At 42.0% G+C, this 24,139-nt stretch overlaps 1 protein-coding gene across 2 annotated transcripts in view; it reads left to right on the top strand.

Annotated features, from left to right (window-relative positions):
• The window catches only part of LOC308320034 (nucleotide sugar transporter SLC35D2-like), a 36,890-nt gene extending 13,211 nt beyond the window's left edge, over positions 1-23,679 (top strand). The window contains exons 9-13 of one of the 2 annotated variants that reach the window (XR_013964514.1): positions 11,632-11,699; positions 13,436-13,514; positions 16,536-16,618; positions 20,155-20,465; positions 20,498-23,679. Coding sequence is in view for 1 of the 2 variants with exons in the window: in XM_080770334.1 (XP_080626460.1) it covers positions 11,632-11,699; positions 13,436-13,514; positions 16,536-16,618; positions 20,155-20,260 (336 nt within the window). In the remaining variant the exon portion in view is untranslated. Of the gene's footprint in view, positions 1-11,631; positions 11,700-13,435; positions 13,515-16,535; positions 16,619-20,154 lie in introns of both variants that reach the window. The other variant, XM_080770334.1, reaches the window with a different exon arrangement.
• Positions 23,680-24,139: the final 460 nt, after the last annotated feature.

Genomic DNA, 24,139 nt, shown 5'->3' with positions numbered 1-24,139 from the left:
TTTGTCTTACTCCAGTAGTGGAGAGAATAAAGTGTTAGAGATACAAGAGTCTGGTTGCCCCTTTAGGGCAACCACACTAACTAGAAAGGTCGCAATTTTGAAAAATTGCAGAGTGTGGTTGCCGCGGCGGCTTACATATATACCCCTCCCGCTGATCTCGCCGGCCTGCTACGGTTTCGAGTCACGTCTCAGGTCGCGTGTAAGTAATTCTGAGGGGATGTGACCCCCGAAATTCATGTTTTCCCGACAGACGGTTACATATATCGCGTTTGCGGCGCCCCCTGTGGATGAAAATGGAATTGCTTTCGGAACTCGGTCGAACGAACCACCCCGGACGTGCGATTCGAATTCCGGATGGATTGGACGTCCCGTTCGTGATTTATGGCGTTTTTCGTGATATAGGCCCCTCCTACTGACTTCGGACGACGGTTACGGCCGAACGATACGCATTATCTAAATTCTGAAGTTTTTTTTTTAATCGTGTGGGTCCAGAGGTCACGTGTGCCGATTTCTGTGACATTTGGACAAAATCTGTAGTGGGAAAAGCAAAAAGTGTGTTTTGGACAAAATTCAAAATGGCGGAAAATCCATCATGGCGGAAAAGGGCGTGGCCTATATAGGGAGATGCGTCATGACCCAAGGAATCCAGGGGAAAAATAATTTTGATTTTACGACCTACGGTTCAAGAGTTATGAGCCAAAAGGTAAAGTGGGATGTTATAGCGCCACCATGAGGCCGACCTAAAAAAATATATTTTTAATTAATTTTAGTGATAATTAGGAAATATCCCTGAAAGTTTTGTAACTATAGTGCTTACAGTCTCAGAGGGAAAAATACTTGAATGTGTTTTTTTGCATTTCCCCATTCATGTCAATGGGGAAATTTAATTCACTAATAAATTCATATCAAATAAAATATACAACATTTGTCTTCGCACAGTACAAGCGCTCGATTCCCGATTTTTCCGGTCAATTTGACATATGGCTCAAGTGCGTACAGTCAAAACTTCTTGTTGTTGTAGGGCGCCAAACTTTGTCTTACTCCAGTAGTGGAGAGAATAAAGTGTTAGAGATACAAGAGTCTGGTTGCCCCTTTAGGGCAACCACACTAACTAGAAAGGTCGCAATTTTGAAAAATTGCAGAGTGTGGTTGCCGCGGCGGCTTACATATATACCCCTCCCGCTGATATCGCCGGCCTGCTACAGTTTCGAGTCACGTCTCAGGTCGCGTGTAAGTAATTCGGAGGGGATTCGACCCCCGAAATTCATGTTTTCCCGACAGACGGTTACATTTTTCGCGTTTGCGGCGCCCCCTGTGGATGAAAATGGAATTGCTTTCGCAACTCGGTCGAACGAACCACCCCGGACGTGCGATTCAAATTTCGGATGGATTGGACATGCCGTTCGTGATTTATGGCGTTTTTCGTGATATAGGCCCCTCCTACTGACTTCGGTCGACGGTTACGGCCGAACGATACGCACTACCGAAATTCTGAAGTTGTTTTTTTAATCGGATGGGTCCAGAGGTCACGTGTGCCGATTTCTGTGACATTTGGACAAAATCTGTAGGGGGAAAAGCAAAAAGTGTGTTTTGGACAAAATTCAAAATGGCGGAAAATCCATCATGGCGGAAAAGGGCGTGGCCTATATGGGGAGATGCGTCATGACCCAAGGAATCCAGGGTAAACATATTTGTGATTTTACGACCTACGGTTCAAGAGTTATGAGCCAAAAGGTAAAGTGGGATGTTATAGCGCCACCATGAGGCCGACCTAAAAAATTATATTTTTAATTAATTTTAGTGATAATTAGGAAATATCCCTGAAAGTTTTGTAACTATAGTCCTTAAAGTCTCAGAGGGAAAAATACTTGAATGTGTTTTTTTGCATTTCCCCATTCATGTCAATGGGGAAATTTAATTCACTAATAAATTCATATCAAATCAAATATACAACATTTCTCTTCGCACAGTACAAGCGCTCGATTCCCGATTTTTCCGGTCAATTTGACATATGGCTCAAGTGCGTACAGTCAAAACTTCTTGTTGTTGTAGGGCGCCAAACTTTGTCTTACAACTTTGTCTTACTCCAGTAGTGGAGAGAATAATAACTAGAAAGGTCGCAATTTTGAAAAATTGCAGAGTGTGGTTGCCGCGGCGGCTCGCATATATACCCCTCCCGCTGATATCGCCGGTCTGCTACGGTTTCGAGTCACGTCTCAGGTCGCGTGTAGGTAATTCGGAGGGGATTCGACCCCCGAAATTCATGTTTTCCCGACAGACGGTTACATTTATCGCGTTTGCGGCGCCCCCTGTGGATGAAAATGGAATTGCTTTCGCAACTCGGTCGAACGAACCACCCCGGACGTGCGATTCAAATTTCGGATGGATTGGACATTCCGTTCGTGATTTATGGCGTTTTTCGTGATATAGGCCCCTCCTACTGACTTCGGTCGACGGTTACGGCCGAACGATACGCACTACCGAAATTCTGAAGTCGTTTTTTTAATCGGATGGGTCCAGAGGTCACGTGTGCCGATTTCTGTGACATTTGGACAAAATCTGTAGGGGGAAAAGCAAAAAGTGTGTTTTGGACAAAATTCAAAATGGCGGAAAATCCATCATGGCGGAAAAGGGCGTGGCCTATATGGGGAGATGCGTCATGACCCAAGGAATCCAGGGTAAAAATATTTGTGATTTTACGACCTACGGTTCAAGAGTTATGAGCCAAAAGGTAAAGTGGGATGTTATAGCGCCACCATGAGGCCGACCTAAAAAATAATATTTTTAATTAATTTTAGTGATAATTAGGAAATATCCCTGAAAGTTTTGTAACTATAGTCCTTACAGTCTCAGAGGGAAAAATACTTGAATGTGTTTTTTTGCATTTCCCCATTCATGTCAATGGGGAAATTTAATTCACTAATAAATTCATATCAAATAAAATATACAACATTTCTCTTAGCAAAGTACAAGCGGTCGATTCCCGATTTTTCCGGTCAATTTGACATATGGCTCAAGTGCGTACAGTCAAAACTTCTTGTTGTTGTAGGGCGCCAAACTTTGTCTTACTCCAGTAGTGGAGTGAATAATAACTAGAAAGGTCGCAATTTTGAAAAATTGCAGAGTGTGGTTGCCGCGGCGGCTTACATGTATACCCCTCCCGCTGATCTCGCCGGCCTGTTACGGTTTCGAGTCACGCCTCAGATGGCGGGTAAGTAATTCGGAGGGGATTTGACCCCCGAAATTCATGTTTTCGCGACAGACGGTTACATTTATCGCGTTTGCGGCGCCCCCTGTGGATGAAAATGGAATTGCTTTCGGAACTCGGTCGAACGAACCACCCAGGACGTGCGATTCGAATTTCGGACGGATCGGACGTTCCGTTCGTTATTTATGGCGTTTTTCGTGATATAGGCCCCTCCTACTGACTTCGGTCGACGGTTACGGCCGAACGACACGCACTACCGAAATTCTGAAGTCGGTTTTTTAATCGGATGGGTCCAGAGGTCACGTGTGCCGATTTCTGTGACATTTGGACAAAATCTGTAGTGGGAAAAGCGAAAAGTGTGTTTTGGACAAAATTCAAAATGGCGGAAAATCCATCATGGCGGAAAAGGGCGTGGCCTATATGGGGAGATGCGTCATGACCCAAGGAATCCAGGGTAAAAATAATTTTGATTTTACGACCTACGGTTCAAGAGTTATGAGCCAAAAGGTAAAGTGGGATGTTATAGCGCCACCATGAGGCCGACCTAAAAAATAATATTTTTAATTAATTTTAGTGATAATTAGGAAATATCCCTGAAAGTTTTGTAACTATAGTGCTTACAGTCTCAGAGGGAAAAATACTTGAATGTGTTTTTTTGCATTTCCCCATTCATGTCAATGGGGAAATTTAAATCACTAATAAATTCATATCAAATAAAATATACAACATTTCTCTTAGCAAAGTACAAGCGGTCGATTCCCGATTTTTCCGGTCAATTTGACATATGGCTCAAGTGCGTACAGTCAAAACTTCTTGTTGTTGTAGGGCGCCAAACTTTGTCTTACTCCAGTAGTGGAGTGAATAATAACTAGAAAGGTCGCAATTTTGAAAAATTGCAGAGTGTGGTTGCCGCGGCGGCTTACATGTATACCCCTCCCGCTGACATCGCCGGCCTGCTACGGTTTCGAGTCACGTCTCAGGTCGCGTGTAAGTAATTCGGAGGGGATTCGACCCCCGAAATTCATGTTTTCCCGACAGACAGTTACATTTATCGCGTTTGCGGCGCCCCCTGTGGATCAAAATGGATTTGCTTTTGGAACTCGGTCGAACGAACCACCCCGGACGTGCGATTCGAATTTCAGATGGATTGGACATTCCGTTCGTGAATTATGGCGTTTTTCGTGATATAGGCCCCTCCTACTAACTTCGGACGACGGTTACGGCCGAACGACACGCACTACCGAAATTCCGAAGTTGGTTTTTTAATCGGATGGGTCCAGAGATCACGTGTGCCGATTTCTGTGACATTTGGACAAAATCTGTAGTGGGAAAAGCGAAAAGTGTGTTTTGGACAAAATTCAAAATGGCGGAAAATCCATCATGGCGGAAAAGGGCGTGGCCTATATGGGGAGATGCGTCATGACCCAAGGAATCCAGGGTAAAAATAATTTTGATTTTACGACCTACGGTTCAAGAGTTATGAGCCAAAAGGTAAAGTGGGATGTTATAGCGCCACCATGAGGCCGACCTAAAAAATAATATTTTTAATTAATTTTAGTGATAATTAGGAAATATCCCTGAAAGTTTTGTAACTATAGTGCTTACAGTCTCAGAGGGAAAAATACTTGAATGTGTTTTTTTGCATTTCCCCATTCATGTCAATGGGGAAATTTAAATCACTAATAAATTCATATCAAATAAAATATACAACATTTCTCTTAGCAAAGTACAAGCGGTCGATTCCCGATTTTTCCGGTCAATTTGACATATGGCTCAAGTGCGTACAGTCAAAACTTCTTGTTGTTGTAGGGCGCCAAACTTTGTCTTACTCCAGTAGTGGAGTGAATAATAATAATAAAGTGTTAGAGATACAAGAGTCTGGTTGCCCCTTTAGGGCAACCACACTAACTAGAAAGGTCGCAATTTTGAAAAATTGCAGAGTGTGGTTGCCGCGGCGGCTCACATATATACCCCTCCCGCTGACGTCGCCGGCCTGTTACGGTTTCGAGTCACGCCTCAGGTCGCGTGTAAGTAATTCGGAGGGGATTTGACCACCGAAATTCATGTTTTCCCGACAGACGGTTACATTTATCGCGTTTGCGGCGCCCCCTGTGGATGAAAATGGAATTGCTTTCGGAACTCGGTCGAACGAACCACCCCGGACGTGCGATTCAAATTTCGGATGGATTGGACATTCCGTTCGTGATTTATGGCGTTTTTCGTGATATAGGCCCCTCCTGGTTACATTTATCGCGTTTGCGGCGCCCCCTATGGATGAAAATGGAATTGCTTTTGGAACTTGGTCGAACGAACAACCCCGGACATGCGATTCAAAATTTGGATGGATTGGACGTTCCGTTCGTGATTTATGGCATTTTTCGTGATATAGGCCCCTCCTACTAACTTCGGTCGACGGTTACGGCCGAACGACACGCACTACCGAAATTCCGAAGTCGGTTTTTTAATCGGGTGGGTCCAGAGATCACGTGTGCCGATTTCTGTGACATTTGGACAAAATCTGTAGTGGGAAAAGCGAAAAGTGTGTTTTGGACAAAATTCAAAATGGCGGAAAATCCATCATGGCGGAAAAGGGCGTGGCCTATATGGGGAGATGCGTCATGACCCAAGGAATCCAGGGTAAAAATAATTTTGATTTGACGACCTACGGTTCAAGAGTTATGAGCCAAAAGGTAAAGTGGGATGTTATAGCGCCACCATGAGGCCGACCTAAAAATTAATATTTTTAATTAATTTTAGTGATAATTAGGAAATATCCCTGAAAGATTTGTAACTATAGTGCTTACAGTCTCAGAGGGAAAAATACTTGAATGTGTTTTTGTGCATTTCCCCATTCATGTCAATGGGGAAATTTAAATCACTAATAAATTCATATCAAATAAAATATCCAACATTTCTCTTAGCAAAGTACAAGCGGTCGATTCCCGATTTTTCCGGTCAATTTGACATCTGGCTCAAGTGCGTACAGTCAAAACTTCTTGTTGTTGTAGGGCGCCAAACTTTGTCTTACTCCAGTAGTGGAGAGAATAACCGTGAATAATAAAGTGTTAGAGATACAAGAGTCTGGTTGCCCCTTTAGGGCAACCACACTAACTAGAAAGGTCGCAATTTTGAAAAATTGCAGAGTGTGGTTGCCGCGGCGGCTTACATATATACCCCTCCCGCTGATCTCGCCGGCCTGCTACGGTTTCGAGTCACGTCTCAGGTCGCGTGTAAGTAATTCTGAGGGGATGTGACCCCCGAAATTCATGTTTTCCCGACAGACGGTTACATATATCGCGTTTGCGGCGCCCCCTGTGGATGAAAATGGAATTGCTTTCGGAACTCGGTCGAACGAACCACCCCGGACGTGCGATTCGAATTCCGGATGGATTGGACGTCCCGTTCGTGATTTATGGCGTTTTTCGTGATATAGGCCCCTCCTACTGACTTCGGACGACGGTTACGGCCGAACGATACGCATTATCTAAATTCTGAAGTTGTTTTTTTAATCGTGTGGGTCCAGAGGTCACGTGTGCCGATTTCTGTGACATTTGGACAAAATCTGTAGTGGGAAAAGCAAAAAGTGTGTTTTGGACAAAATTCAAAATGGCGGAAAATCCATCATGGCGGAAAAGGGCGTGGCCTATATAGGGAGATGCGTCATGACCCAAGGAATCCAGGGGAAAAATAATTTTGATTTTACGACCTACGGTTCAAGAGTTATGAGCCAAAAGGTAAAGTGGGATGTTATAGCGCCACCATGAGGCCGACCTAAAAAAATATATTTTTAATTAATTTTAGTGATAATTAGGAAATATCCCTGAAAGTTTTGTAACTATAGTGCTTACAGTCTCAGAGGGAAAAATACTTGAATGTGTTTTTTTGCATTTCCCCATTCATGTCAATGGGGAAATTTAATTCACTAATAAATTCATATCAAATAAAATATACAACATTTGTCTTCGCACAGTACAAGCGCTCGATTCCCGATTTTTCCGGTCAATTTGACATATGGCTCAAGTGCGTACAGTCAAAACTTCTTGTTGTTGTAGGGCGCCAAACTTTGTCTTACTCCAGTAGTGGAGAGAATAAAGTGTTAGAGATACAAGAGTCTGGTTGCCCCTTTAGGGCAACCACACTAACTAGAAAGGTCGCAATTTTGAAAAATTGCAGAGTGTGGTTGCCGCGGCGGCTTACATGTATACCCCTCCCGCTGATCTCGCCGGCCTGCTACGGTTTCGAGTCACGTCTCAGGTCGCGTGTAAGTAATTCTGAGGGGATGTGACCCCCGAAATTCATGTTTTCCCGACAGACGGTTACATATATCGCGTTTGCGGCGCCCCCTGTGGATGAAAATGGAATTGCTTTCGGAACTCGGTCGAACGAACCACCCCGGACGTGCGATTCGAATTCCGGATGGATTGGACGTTCCGTTCGTGATTTATGGTGTTTTTCGTGATATAGGCCCCTCCTACTGACTTCGGACGACGGTTACGGCCGAACGATACACACTATCTAAATTCCGAAGTCGGTTTTTTAATCGTGTGGGTCCAGAGGTCACGTGTGCCGATTTCTGTGACATTTGGACAAAATCCGTAGTGGGAAAAGCAAAAAGTGTGTTTTGGACAAAATTCAAAATGGCGGAAAATCCATCATGGCGGAAAAGGGCGTGGCCTATATGGGGAGATGCGTCATGACCCAAGGAATCCAGGGTAAAATTATTTTTGATTTTACGACCTACGGTTCAAGAGTTATGAGCCAAAAGGTGAAGTGGGCTGTTATAGCGCCACCATGAGGCCGACCTAAAAAAATATATTTTTAATTAATTTTAGTGATAATTAGGAAATATCCCTGAAAGTTTTGTAACTATAGTGCTTACAGTCTCAGAGGGAAAAATACTTGAATGTGTTTTTTTGCATTTCCCCATTCATGTCAATGGGGAAATTTAATTCACTAATAAATTCATATCAAATAAAATATACAACATTTCTCTTCGCACAGTACAAGCGCTCGATTCCCGATTTTTCCGGTCAATTTGACATATGGCTGAAGTGCGTACAGTCAAAACTTCTTGTTGTTGTAGGGCGCCAAACTTTGTCTTACAACTTTGTCTTACTCCAGTAGTGGAGAGAATAATAACTAGAAAGGTCGCAATTTTGAAAAATTGCAGAGTGTGGTTGCCGCGGCGGCTTGCATGTATACCCCTCCCGCTGATCTCGCCGGCCTGCTACGGTTTCGAGTCACGTCTCAGGTCGCGTGTAAGTAATTCTGAGGGGATGTGACCCCCGAAATTCATGTTTTCCCGACAGACGGTTACATATATCGCGTTTGCGGCGCCCCCTGTGGATGAAAATGGAATTGCTTTCGGAACTCGGTCGAATGAACCACCCCGGACATGCGATTCGAATTCCGGATGGATTGGACGTTCCGTTCGTGATTTATGGCGTTTTTCGTGATATAGGCCCCTCCTACTGACTTCGGACGACGGTTACGGCCGAACGATACGCACTATCTAAATTCTGAAGTTGGATTTTTAATCGTGTTGGTCCAGAGGTCACGTGTGCCGATTTCTGTGACATTTGGACAAAATCTGTAGTGGGAAAAGCAAAAAGTGTGTTTTGGACAAAATTCAAAATGGCGGAAAATCCATCATGGCGGAAAAGGGCGTGGCCTATATGGGGAGATGCGTCATGACCCAAGGAATCCAGGGTAAAAATAATTGTGATTTTACGACCTACGGTTCAAGAGTTATGAGCCAAAAGGTAAAGTGGGATGTTATAGCGCCACCATGAGGCCGACCTAAAAAATTATATTTTTAATTAATTTTAGTGATAATTAGGAAATATCCCTGAAAGTTATGTAACTATAATGCTTACAGTCTCAGAGGGAAAAATACTTGAATGTGTTTTTTTGCATTTCCCCATTCATGTCAATGGGAAAATTTAATTCACTAATAAATTCATATCAAATAAAATATACAACATTTCTCTTCGCACAGTACAAGCGCTCGATTCCCGATTTTTCCGGTCAATTTGACATATGGCTCAAGTGCGTACAGTCAAAACTTCTTGTTGTTGTAGGGCGCCAAACTTTGTCTTACTCCAGTAGTGGAGAGAATAAAGTGTTAGAGATACAAGAGTCTGGTTGCCCCTTTAGGGCAACCACACTAAATAGTCTTTGGCTTCAGGTGGTAGATAGAATGTGGTAGAAGAAAACATTGACGAGATACAAAGTGCGCAGACACGCACACGCACACGCACACACACACACACACACACACACACACACGGACACGGACACGGACATGAACTAGCCTTCGGTACATAACATGATGTAATTACACTGCATTCCTGTTTAGAATAGTGGTTTACTGATATAAAGGGCAAACCTTTGATTTGATTAAAGTTTGTCTGAGAACTTATATGAGCAAAACAAGTTTGATACTTTTTGTCTTAACTTTTCATCGATAATGAAATGCCTAAAACGGAGTCAGCAGGTTGAAAAGACATGACCGTGTGTAGCCGGTTGGAGTCCCGATCCAGATGATCTTTGCTGCGTGTCCCCATCTCTCTCCCCGTTTCCTGTCTACCTACTGTACATCTGTGTGTCCCCATCTCTCTCTCCGTTTCCTGTCTACCTACTGTACATCTGTGTGTCCCCATCTCTCTCTCCGTTTCCTGTCTACCTACTGTACATCTGTGTGTCCCCATCTCTCTCTCCGTTTCCTGTCTACCTACTGTACATCTGTCAATGAAGGCAAAAAACCCTCCCAAAAATATCTTAAAAATATAAAAAATAAATAAAGGTCGATATATCGGCCAAATTGTATTGCACTTTAAAACAAGTAAAGATTTTATGACCATCAATTATTATTAATGCTGTCGTAAAAACCTTTACTTAGTATAATATTGGATAATAATAATTGGAAACATCATCCTCCCTAAATTAAAATGCGTAAAAACAAGGTGTGTGTGTGTGCTTGCTGGGTGTGTGCGTGCTTGCTGTGTGTGTGCGTGCTTGCTGGGTGTGTGTGTGTGTGTGTGTGTGTGTGTGTGTGTGTGGGGGTGTGTGTGTGTGTGTGCTTGCTGGGTGTGTGTGTGTGCTTGCTGGGTGTGTGTGCTGGGTGCGAGCTGTGTGTAAGCAGTGTGTGGATTGGGCAGGGTCCCTGTAGCGTTCCAGACTCCAGGAGAGGAAGGCTGCTTGCCAGTGGAAGGCACAAAGCTGCCATTATGCTGCGAGCAGCAGTTTACAGCTAAATAATAACCACAAGCACAGCCCCAGCCTGCAAGCCTCATTAAGCTTACAGTCAAGATGCTAACTCGCAAACCACTCAAGCTATCCAGCTCCCCTTATAGCCGCCCGATCCACTCAGGCTGCCCTGGCTGGGCGCAGTCATAGCTGCGGTGTCACGTTAAGCGCAGCATTGATTGCCTACAGCTGGCCTATAGGGCACTCACTGTGCCGTGGATTTAGCTTCTTCCGTTCTGGTGGCGGCGAACACTCAAAGAAAATACTTGCCCTAGCCTCGACGACTGTGCAGGCTTATGCAAAGGCTAAAATATTTCATTTAGATAGCAGGTTGTTATCTGTAGACATATGCCAGGCCATTAACATTCTATAGTGTTTATAGTGTCAATTTACAGATATTCTACTGTTGATGTCATAGTATATAGTATATATCCTACAGTAGATGACTATTTCTATGCATTTGTTGTGTTACCTTGGGTTGTTCTTGCTTATTTTAAAGTGCAAATAACATGCATTTTAAAACGGCTTTTAATATTTAATATCATATTGTCTATGTCCATCAAAGTTATTTCTAATGGTTTGAGCCTCAATCACCACTCTGATATAACCAGGCCTTGTCATTTCTTTCTGGACTTTGAAAGCAGTTTTAGCTGCAATACCACAATGTCCTGAGGTGGTGGGGGTGCAGATATGCAGAATATTTAATATTTGAGTCATTATAACCAGATTGGTTTCCATTCCATGCCAGCTTGGAAAATCAACAATGGTGGACATTGTAAACAAAGTGGAAATGCAAATTTGAAACTGAGGAGTAAATATACAAAGTAGGGTGACATTGATGACATCACGATGAGACCAAAATCAGTTGAGCTGTTCCTGAGAGCAATTTCCATTAAAGCACCTGTATGATATGAAAGCCTGATTGTTCAAAATTGGTTATTTGTGGGGAGAGAAAACGCACATGGGAGCCCCAAAAACACAAAATAAATTGAAAAAGTTGAATTTTATGTTATAGGTCCTTTAAGTCGCTCTCGAGTAAGGTCTACTAAATGCCTAAATTATAAAAACATTGAAGTCAGCTAATCTTTTAAATTTTTAGTGTCAGTTTGTTATCCATTGAAAGTAACTTGTTATAACCTTGTTGCTAACCCTTGTATGTTGAATTTCCTCCCCAGGCGATAGACTATGAAGGCTGGGGAGATATGATCTTCCTCACCCAGTTCATCCTCTCCTGCATCATGGGGTGAGACACAGTGTGTGTGTGTGAGCAGGGATCTCAACCTTTTAAGGGACCCTCAGTTTAATTTGGCATTAGGCCACAGAGAAAATGTTTATCTCTGGGACCCCAATCAAAGTCCTCAGTGTTTAGAAACAAACTAACTACGAGACTGTGGCTTAAATGGCCTCCTTGTTTACAGTTTCACGACCGTTTGCATGCATTAATTCACTATGGCAGTTCCTAGTTTAAATTCTGCAATATGCGGGGGGTGGGGAGGGGCTCTGTGAATTGCCCCACAACGAACGATCACTCTGCACTCTAGCAAACATCTGCGGTCACCGCAGTGACGAAACAACGTCACCAAAATTATCACCAGCATCGCGACTTGGTTTCTGGTATGACGACAAAAAAACACGACATGCTGTTTAGACATTTCTGGAGTAATCAGCAATAGGTCTGTCTGCGCATGTGGCCGACTGTCTGCGCATGTGGCCGACTTGCTGGGGCGGACGCAGCATTAAATCACGGTCTGTGGTGTACTTCTACGCTTAACTAATAATTATCATTATCATTACAGAGTATTTCTTTCTAATTAAGATCCTATGCAGATTTATGGGTTGAGGGATTATGTTGGAAGGGGGGGGGGGGGGGGGCGTTTTTCATCACAGCCATAATGTTGACCTGTCAAATAATAATGATGACATGATGATTTTTGCATAAGCATTGTTTTTCCGTTCATGTCATCTGGGTGAAAACATCTGGATGAAATGAACAGTCATATTTCCATGTCACTTTGGAATGACGTCTCTCTTCTTTCCGCCGAAAATACAACAACATTGTAACGGAATGTTACCGCGACATTCCGTTCTTTAGTTATGGGCAGTTCAATATGACTTGTTTTCACCAAAAACACAATCTGGAAGCGTTTTTTTATAAATCCTTTTTACTCATTCATAGGATGGCGAATAGCGCCCTCTAGCGTGGTCACTGAAAACACCAGATGACGGACATCTCCGTCCATGGCAGTCTGTGTTTCAGCGCCACCTGGTGGTCACCAGTTTAGGCTTTGAGTGCCAATTCTCCCATTATAAAGAGAGAAAGAATTTGTAATTCTATTATGCATGTAATGTGCATGTCATCACCTGTACACCAGATTAGAGGAATTTTCAAAATATGGATGAAAATATATATATATATTTTTTAAGAATATAAAAAATGAATTCCCAAGGGAAGACTTCTTTGACACCCGTGGCATCCAGTACTTAATTGGCAATTAGACGTCTTGACGTTTATGGCTACTAAACAGTTTTAACCCTCTAAGACCCGCATTAATTTCTACTTGCAAAAAATAGATTTCAACCTTACTACTACTTTGTACTACTAGGACTAAGACTAAAAAATATGTTAAAAAAAATAACAAAATAAAGTTTGATGAGAAATTTATAATTATATAATAATTTTATAATAATATAATAAATTGATAATTTACATTTGGGGGATATCTTTCACAATAATGAATAAAACATGTTCTAGACATTCTAATGATCACAAAAAAACATATATTACAATTATTGTACCTACTTTTATTAGGGTAAAGGTCAAAAGTCTTAGGTTAAAAAAAAATTCAAAATCGCAAATATCATGACCAATGGCATTGAAATGGCATTGCAATGAACATCACTGATGACGTTTAGGTGAAAAAAGAACAAAAGAATAATAATAATTGGTGGTGGTTTTATTTTTGTTTTTGTTTTTTCCAGATTTGTGTTGATGTATTCCACCGTGCTCTGTACGCAGTACAACTCGGCACTGACCACCACCATTGTTGGCTGCATCAAGGTAAGACGCACAGCGTTTTGTGTGTATCAATGTTGTCAAACAAAAAGAAGATCAAACAAGGAAAACAAATTACGAAATATCTACATATTTACATGGGTTCCTCTGGGATCTGGTATTTAGTCGCAAGCTCTTGTTACTACTTTTCATTGGTTTAATATTAACCCCTTTTGGGGGCGGGAACCCCTTTTTGCATTACGTTATGTTTTAGCTATTGGAAAAATAGCAGATCAGGTCTGCTATTTTTGAAGATCGAAGAACGACTGACATAGAAACATAGCTACATCAGAAAACTGTCAGGATGTAGAAGACATTTTCTTAATCTGATCTCAGGTCAGAATGGGTTAATATTAATAAAAAGTACTAAAAACCCAGATTAAACCACTTCTATTTCATTACTTTTCCTTGACACTTCTACCTAAAAGAGAAAATAACGACTTGAAACATGGAGATACAAGGTTTCTGCCCCGACAGTAACGAGATTCAGCAGTAACTCTCACACACAGGCCCTTTTCCACTGGCACCCAAAGCCATAAATCCACTGGCAATCTTCCATGTGCCATTTCATTTCAGTCCAGATTTGTTCTGTAAATGGAGCCCACTCTTGACCTTGTAGCATTTACACAACTCTTCAGCTGTAGCTGGGGGGGGGGGGGGTGAGGGATGAAAGCGGCACATTTCTGAATGTGATGTTTTCGTCATGTCTCTAAACTTGCAAAGCTTTATAATCTTCACCAATGTGAATGTTACATTAGGAACTACATCTCAGTGGCAAATATTGTAATTTTGACCCGAGATCAGATTCTAAAAATGTCTTCTACAGTTTTCTGAAAAAGCTATGTTTCTATGTCAGTCGTCCTTTTATTTTTCAAAAATAGCAGATCTACAAGTTCGTAATGAGCTTGCTATTTTTCAATAGCTAAAGCATAACATAATGCTAACACCAAAAGGGGTTCCCGCCCAAAATGGGTTGAACTTGCAAAGCTGCTAAATGCCTAAATTGTAAAGCTTTATAATCTTCACACCAATGAGAACATGACTACCTCGCATGTTACATTAGGAAATACAACTACATCTCAGAGGCAAATATTGTAATTTTTACTCCACTACAATTTAGTTTAGTTACAATTTTTTGGTAGATTGGAATTATTATTACAAAACATACATTATTAAACACATCTACAAGCTCACAATGTGTGAGCTTGTTTCAAAAGACTTTTACACATTTTAGACAGGATATTGTGCATAATACTTTTTGTACTTTAAATATGTTTTGATGGCAATACTTTTGTATTTTTACTAGTAAGTAAATTTAAATTATCCGGACAGAGTATTCCTGCATTGCAGTATTGATACTTTTACTTTAACTTTAACTATTTGAGTACTTGTCCACCACTGCTGCAATGCAACTTTTATGAGATGGCATTTCCTGGTTTTCACACAGACCAGATTCAGACGTTTGTGTATCAGTTTGCCAGTGACGGTGCTATTCCACTCTGATGCTGAGTGGACACACAGCAGTGACTAAGCTATAAAATCTTGTCACATAGTGAGTCCGCTACAAAGTCACCGTTTAAGTGTTGCTCAAACCAAATGAAAAGGGGTAAATACTAAATAGACACATGGAAATGGTTAACAGACCAGCAGGAAGGAACTGCGTGGAGAGAGAGGGAGAGAGAGAGAGAGAGAGAGAGAGAGAGAGAGAGAGAGAGAGAGAGAGAGAGCGAAGGGGATTGGAGATGAAGAAACAAAACATGATTGTTTTATTGTTAAGTCATTAGACCCATTAGTCTACAGTGTAGACTCCACACCATAGTGGAGACTATTCTTCCTACTGGAGTCCTGGCAAAAACACATCACAATAGAAATCATAAAATGCAGCTCAGCATGGTCAATGTTAGTGAAAAAAACATTTGAGAACAAAATGTATTATAAGAATACAAAAAAACCCGTCTGAAAATAACAATACTAACAAGTTAATAACCTAATCCAATTTTAATTTCCTTTCTTATTATTGCTTACTTAAGTTTATTTTTTTTAAACCAATGTTATTATATTGTCAGTCGAATGTGGGGGAGCACATTCCTGTATGCAATGGCTCTGTATACTGTTTTCTTAATCCATTAAATCCAGGAAAGCATCTGTCATTTTAGATTTGTGTGTTGGCTATTAAAGAATAGCAGATATTCAAGCTCACAGCGCGTGAGCTTGTAGAGACGCTATTTTTTGAGCATTTCAAAAAGTTTAACGTTCCTAAACTACTGATTTAGAAGGTATTTGTAGAATCGTAATGGGTTAAGTGCATTAGTTCTGGGTAGTAGAGGTATGGTACAGTGACAGCTTAGTGCCTGTCTAGTGTTATAACCATGTCCATCATTTACTGGTAATGGCTGTCAAAAATACTATATTACTAATTGAGTATACTAATTGAGTGAAGCTTCACTGCGACAATGGAGCGCTGAGGAAAGTTGATGCCAGTTCCATTTTTGATTTGTAGGATCTGTCTGTCATGATGCTGTCCGTTTGTAGCTTCCTGTTGCTGGCTTCCATTGAACATGACTTATTATAGCCTGTCGCTTGTCATTGCAATGACAGTTTGTCATTGCATGACAGTTGTCTCAAAATATGAATGAAAACCATTGTCCCAAATGTGTTCCCAGGGAGGATTTCTGTTCATATAAAATATTCTGTCATATTTTAGCATCCTGGGGACGGTGTTCGTCTCGTTTTGCCTAGACCCCCATGCTTTTTACTTTTCTTTAGACTGGACATTGCATTTACTTTTGACCAGTCCACAGATATTTTAATGTCAAGGACCCCCAGATAAAAAAAATATCCTTTTGGCCATGGAGCCCATAACTTCTAGCCGTGAAATAATAGCGACAATAAAGCTTTTCTCCAGCTATGACTAAGCTAAAAGAAAAGTGTTTTATGCTGTTGTGTGTTTCTATCGAATATCTATCAGCTATGTTCATATGCATTCTTGTAGAGAAAGGTGTTTTACTCTGTTGTGCTTCTCTATAGAATATCCTGGTGACCTACATCGGGATGGTGTTCAGTGGAGACTACATCTTTTCATGGACAAACTTCATAGGTTTGAACATCAGGTATGGAAGCGCTTTGCAATGCAAATAACGTGACATTGTGGGTGTTTGGCTTTATGCTCTTTTTCGATAGACGTTTTTATATTAGTGTTTATGATTAGATCGCTTTGGCCAATGATGACCAGGACGACAGTTAACTAGCACCAGCAGTACTAGAGGTCCTGGTAGGAGCTAAAACCAGCAGTACTAGAGGTCCTGGTAGGAGCTAAAACCAGCAGTACTAGAGGTCCTGACTCCTGGTAGGATATTAAACCATCGGTACTAACACCAGCAGTATTATGGGCTTCATTAATTGTGGTTGTATATCTAGTTTGCTCTGGTGAAAGTAAAAAGGCCTCACTCTGACACATCACACTTAGCAGCTCCAGTCTTGCTGGGTCTTGTTTGGAACTCGGGGCCAGTTTGATGAGTGCAATCTGGGTTGTGACATGTTCACCCTGATGTGTTTATATAATAGACAATAGACAATGACATGGTGACGTTGATAATGTCCTTTTAAAGATAGTATTTTGATTGCCCTTATCTAAACCAAGCAGATGACTAAGAAGCCTTGTTTTAGCTTGGGGTAACTTGAAAAGGGGAGGGAGAGAGAGAGACACACACACACACACACACACACACACACACACACACACACACACACACACACACACACACACACACACACACACACACACACACACACACACACACACACACACACACACACACACACACACACACAAATCTGCACGCATGCCTGGGAACTGACTAATGCAACCATGGAGTTGGCATTGGTGGTAGAAGTACTCGCGTACCAATTCCAAATAAATAATAATAATAAATCTGGTGTTTAACGTGTAGTATTCACATTCAAAATCTTAAATATACTGAAAGTAAACTTTTACTTTCATAATTTTGCAGAAAGTCCCATTTCACAAGTTTCCAAATGTGTAAAAATGCTTTAGAGATGCAGTGGAGTAGAAGTAATTGAACATTGGAAACTCAAGTAAAGTAAAAGCTCCTCAAAGTCTTACAGTACTTACAGTAAATGTACTTAGTTACTTTTCACCACTGGTAGTTGGTGCTGTGAAATCTAATTACTGGACCCTCGTCTGGTTCTGACAGGCAGGTAGTGTGTGCAGGCTGGGTGGTGTGTGGTTCTGACAGACGGGTAGTGTGTGCAGGCTGGGTGGTGTGTGGTTCTGACAGACAGGTAGTGTGTGCAGGCTGGGTGGTGTGTGGTTCTGACAGACAGGTAGTGTGTGCAGGCTGGGTGGTGTGTGGTTCTGACAGACGGGTAGTGTGTGCAGGCTGGGTGGTGTGTGGTTCTGACAGACGGGTAGTGTGTGCAGGCTGGGTGGTGTGTGGTTCTGACAGACAGGTAGTGTGTGCAGGCTGGGTGGTGTGTGGTTCTGACAGACAGGTAGTGTGTGCAGGCTGGGTGGTGTGTGGTTCTGACAGACAGGTAGTGTGTGCAGGCTGGGTGGTGTGTGGTTCAGACAGGTAGTGTGTGCAGGCTGGGTGGTGTGTGGTTCTGACAGACAGGTAGTGTGTGCAGGCTGGGTGGTGTGTGGTTCTGACAGACAGGTAGTGTGTGCAGGCTGGGTGGTGTGTGGTTCTGACAGACAGGTAGTGTGTGCAGGCTGGGTGGTGTGTGGTTCTGACAGACAGGTAGTGTGTGCAGGCTGGGTGGTGTGTGGTTCTGACAGACAGGTAGTGTGTGCAGGCTGGGTGGTGTGTGGTTCTGACAGACGGGTAGTGTGTGCAGGCTGGGTGGTGTGTGGTTCTGACAGACAGGTAGTGTGTGCAGGCTGGGTGGTGTGTGGTTCTGACAGACAGGTAGTGTGTGCAGGCTGGGTGGTGTGTGGTTCTGACAGACAGGTAGTGTGTGCAGGCTGGGTGGTGTGTGGTTCTGACAGACAGGTAGTGTGTGCAGGCTGGGTGGTGTGTGGTTCTGACAGACGGGTAGTGTGTGCAGGCTGGGTGGTGTGTGGTTCTGACAGACGGGTAGTGTGATAATCCGGTTTAAGTATTCCTTCGGTATACGGTGGCGGGCCCGGGAGAACAATAACGCGCCACGAGACAGTATCACGCTAAAGGTTCACAAAGTTTATTACACAAACAGGAACATATATAGTGCTGGATCATAATGACGTGACAACAAGATATGTGCCTACTCCAGCAAGGCTGACCTTGCTGCCGCTGAGATGTCTCTCGTAGCCTATATCGACGACTGTGGCTCAGGAGGTAGAGCAGGTCGTCCAATGATCCATGGGTCGGCGGTTCGAATCCCGGCTCCTCCTGTCTACATGTCAAAGTGTCCTTGGGCAAGACACTGAACCCCAAATTGCTCCCGATGTGCTGGTTGGTGCCTTGCATGGCTTCCACCGCAATCGGTGTATGAATGTGTGTGTGTGTGAATGGGTGAATGTAATGCACAATCTATGTAAAGCGCCTTGGATAAAGGCGCTATATAAATGCACCATTTACCATTTCTTTACCATATCTATAAAGTATGCTACAGTTCAGGCAGTACACAATACATCAAGTACACTGTGTCTCTAGTTCAAGTACACAGACATGGGCAACTCATGATTATTATAACAGTTGGCAACAGAGCAGCTAGGTGCTTGACTTGACTTGTCGTTCAAGACACACTAAATGCAAAGCGTAGGGTTTAGCACCACAGGAAACCAACCGGTTAAGGAATCCAACACAAACCTGGCAGGGAAACTAACACTGACAGATACACTGAGAAATGATAAAGGCCCAGGTGCAGAGATTAAAATAGAGTGCATTTTGCATCCCAAAATGCAGTTTATAGTTAAGGGACGCAATAAAACGACGACCTCTGCATCCACGGGATGCACTAACTGTACTGTTTTTTTATTCTAGTTTATTTTGCTAGCTTTAGTTGTAATAATCGTTTCTTCTTCTGTTTTCTACCACATTATAACCATATAAAATGAAATGGGAGTTAAATGCTGCAATTTGTAAAAATGACAAAATATGACTCCTAACGTCGTTGAAGTGGGACTCGTCTAAAAGACCATCCCTGCATCCCGGGACTCATTACATTGAAAACCTATTTACATCACTGCAGGTGGAAGAGAAGGAACCACTGCACAGAGTGGTTCTTTATCCCATTCTGAACGGGAACCCCTTTTGGTGTTAGTATCATGTTATGCTTTAGCTATTGAAAAATAGCAGATCTACAAGCTCATAGCGCGCCACCGAGTGGCGCGCTACGAGCTTGTACGTCTGCTATTTTTGAAAAATCGAAGAGCGACTGACATTTTTAGAATCTGATCTCAGGTCAGAATGGGTTAATCAGACCAGTGTGTGTCCAGTGGAAACCTCGTATGAATCTGATCTCAGGTCAGAATGGGTTATACTCATTAGTATGTTCCTCCTTGTCAGGATAAAAGAAAAAGTAGCAGATCTACAAGCTCACAACGTCGTTGCGTCGCACCGCGTGGCGAGCTTGTGGATCTGCTTCTTTTGATGCTTTGTAGTGTGATCAAGTAGGGCTCATTGTATGTGTTGTGTGGTTCCAGCATCGCGGGCAGTCTGGTGTATTCGTACATCACCTTCACGGAGGAGCAGAACATCAAAGCCAGCGAGGTCGCCAAACTGGACATTAAGGGCAAGATCGTCGTATGACACGAGACACTGGACACGGGGAAACGTTTATTTTAACCTTTTTATGGGGATTTTTATTTTGAAATGCTGACGGAACGAAGAGAGCATTCTATTTTTGGTACGTTTTTTCTATTTATTGAGCTTTTTGGGGGGGGGGCTCTCAGGGGTCAACGGAAAACTACTGTACACTCAAGGTCAACGGATAAACTACGCTACACTCCTCAAGGTCAATGGATAAACTACGCTACACTTCTCAAGGTCAACGGAATACTACTCTACACTCCTCGGGTTATTGTCGACAAGCGACGCAGACATGCTACAGAGTATATCGTCTGTCGGGGGAAACCTCATACGTCCAAACGCTTACTGTTCAGGATTCAAATTCAAAAGTAGCAGATCCACAAATGGAAACGCGGCGCGAAGCGCAGGTACAAACCAGGCAAAAGTCTTCGGTCTGGAACGAAGATGTTACGGTCTTTTTTTCTAGATTTTCTTTTTTTTCCTTTTTATATTTGGAGTTACTGTACGATTGAGAGAGTTGGAAAGAAGGGAGAAATGTCATATTCCGTATTACTGCAGTGTGAAGAGGAATGCTGTCTCTCCAACCAGCTAACTGATCGACTGAATGTTGGAACTATCGGAATGAACAGATCCTTCCTGGCATGGATCAGGAACTAACAGAATGAACAGATCCTTCCTGGCATGGATCAGGAACTAACGGAATGAACAGATCCTTCCTGGCATGGATCAGGAACTAACGGAATGAACAGATCCTTCCTGGCATGGATCAGGAACTAACGGAATGAACAGATCCTTCCTGGCATCGATCAGGAACTATCAGCTGGAATGTGTCAACCGTTCTTCTTTTCTCCAGTGTTTTTATGCTGTGAGTATATGTTGATTGTTATTGTTAACTGTCAAGAACTGATAATAATTTAAAGGCACAATCCTTCCATTTTTTTCTATACAGTATTGCCTACCCAGTTTGCTGTTTACATGGATCATAACTGCCTTTTACAGTAGTATATACGGTATATACGACGCTCCGACCCCAGTGGTTACCGTCTGTACTCTGTTCACTCCCTCTGTGTCTCTGCGTTTAAAACTTCTTACATACCATAACGTATTCCTTCAAACAACCAAAGTAGGCGGGATTGTGGGCTGCCAGTTTTAATTGAGGATTGTGGCTTTAACCAAGCCCTATTCATTATTTTCTTTTCGGTCATTTTTGACGTACATTATTTTTTTGTTTTCACTATATTCCGATATAGGGAACGCCAAGCTGAAAATGGTTACGGGATAGTTCGGTTTTTGGGGGAATTTGACTATAATTATTTACTAACCCACTTTCTCTGCATGCAGTTTGGAGGTACGTCGAACAACATGTTCATCTCAATTCCTGGATGTCAGTGTCAAGTAGCACCTCTCAAAAGCAACCAGATCTTCCCCAAAGCTGAGGATTTAAAGCTGCAATAGATACCGTTAATAATTAAACATTATTTTAACCAGTATGTTAATATAACATAACACAACTGTGGTGGTTGTACTTGGTCTGCCTGCTCTGCTACTGAGACATTTAGATACTGTGGCCGGGTAGGCGACCTACTGGTAGAAGAGTTATCACTTCAGAAATAACTATACTGGGAGGGTTAGAATCCCCGATTAAAACATGAACGTTATAGATTGCAGCTTTAATACTAGTAGCCATTAGCCAAACAAAAATCGAACTCTCCCTCAAACTACCGGTACTCAAGCCCTACATCCTTTGCCATTTGACGAATAACCGATCTACGTGTGGATACGTTGTGTAATAATGATATGCCAGATAGCCGCACTCCAGCGCCTGAATCGCTAGCCACGGCCATTCGAAAATATATAGTATTGAGGCAATTCAGGAGTCTGGTGATTCTGTCGAAGGCGGGGTTTTAACCCCCCCCCCCCCCCCATCTCAGAAGACGTCTGTACTCTGTGCATCGAGAGGGCAATGATGGTGTGAAACATCATGACGTACGTACGGTATCTAATAATAAGCTGTTTACATTGTGTTCCCCTCAGTATTAACAGGATGTCTTTCACGGGCTGTGTTAACGTTAACATTATGTTTTTATTATTCATCTAAGGAAGCTGTTCCCAACCTTTTCTGGGTTATGGGCCCCACTTGGTAAATCTCAAAGCGTTCGAGGCTAGGCATGAAACAATTTTGGTGACAATGTAAACTGATTTAAACATCTTTTTAATGTGTCAATGCAAAAAATAGCCACAAAAAAAGAATGCAGGATCTTTGTAAGAGATTTGAGTTTTCAGTAATTTGCTACTGTATATTGAAAAGGGGTGCAGGCATGTGTTCTGACATACCAAGAGTCCGACACCCATCCCAAACACTAACTTAACCTTAACCGCACTCTGGGTGATTTGTAACCCGCAGCACGGGTGATTTGTAACCGGCAACGCATGTCGGGAGTGATGGTGTTGTCGGACTAATGACTGTTGGATTTTTGGTATGTCGGATAAACATCTGCACCCCATTGAAAAGAGGATAAGAGAAAACGGTGTTGTTAAAGGAGAAAATACATATAGTAAGCATTCTTTAATTCATCATGGCGGTCCAAGTGTTTAAGAGGTCGTATCGGTGGACCACGTGTATGTTTATTTCAATGATTGGTCGATCGTTTGTGTTTTCCGGGCTTGGATCAATGGAGCAAATGTTGTATACTTTTTTCAGTTATCGCGGTATCGCAATGAAAAATTCACTTTACAAGGATTTAAAGAACAAACTACGAACTACTAGATTTTACTTTATTTAATATATATAAATGTTAATATCATATTGGCATAAAAATCGTAGTGTTTCTGCAATTATTTGAGTGCCCATTGCGATATCCTCGAGGGCCCACCGGGTGGCCCCAGGGCCACAGGTTGAGAACCGCTGGTATAGGGAGACCTCTTTTATTTTATTTTATATAAAATTAAAATATAGTAATATTGTTGCACTTTGAACTGTTTTCACGGTAGTGATGGTATTACGACTAGTGTAAGCTGAGCCTCTGATCTCCGCTTACATTGTATAGAGATGCTGGAGGATTTATTGTAATGGTCACAAGATGTCTATTTTAGAATGCTTTATTTTGTATTTTTTAAGTGTTACAGTTTTCAAAACCGTTACTTCTAAGTAGTCAGACATGACTTGACATTTTTCTAAATTTTTATATGCCATTATAATGTGCATCCCTCAAGTTGTCTGATGGGTTCGCATTTATCTTTTGTATTTATTGTTTTTCTTTTTTTTTTAAACTGGTATTCATATTGTATAAAAATGTTTTGAATTTTGCGAAGTGATGATGCTGAGCTGTCTTTAACAAGGTGAACCATGGGAGACAGGGTAACCATGAGACCTGAGCAGAACTTTTTATTTTTTACATTAAAAGAAAGACGATACCTCAAAAAAACAACTGCTGTTATCATCGTTTTTTGTCCGTTTCGTTTGTGTAACTCAATGCCTGCCTTTGTCATATGATATGACAGTGTCCTACAAAAGTAGCTAAAAGGCTGATGTACAAGCTCAAACGACAATGTCAAGCGTTTTTTTTTATAAATATTTAACCAATGAAAATCATTATCAAGAACTTCATTGGAACACATCTCCCCCATTTCCTGAAACTCAACATAGTTTTGGACATAATGGGTACAATGTTTCCTTTCACCCAACAAGATGAGGTGCTTGGCTGGATCACTTCATCCACACCCTCTGTTGTCTGTGTCGGAATGAATAAAAGATCAATTACATTTACATACAGTTTAAACATTTAGCAGACTGACCGACCAGTGCCAAGTCGGAATGAGCAAAGTAAACATTGTGTTTACTTGGGCTCTGATTTTAGTCAACAAATACTGTACTCTACT

Source organism: Protomyctophum bolini (assembly GCF_963924005.1).
Source record: "Protomyctophum bolini genome assembly, chromosome: 8".
In the NCBI taxonomy this organism is placed as follows: Eukaryota; Metazoa; Chordata; class Actinopteri; order Myctophiformes; family Myctophidae; genus Protomyctophum; species Protomyctophum bolini.
This window is presented reverse-complemented; position numbering and strand designations above follow the sequence as displayed.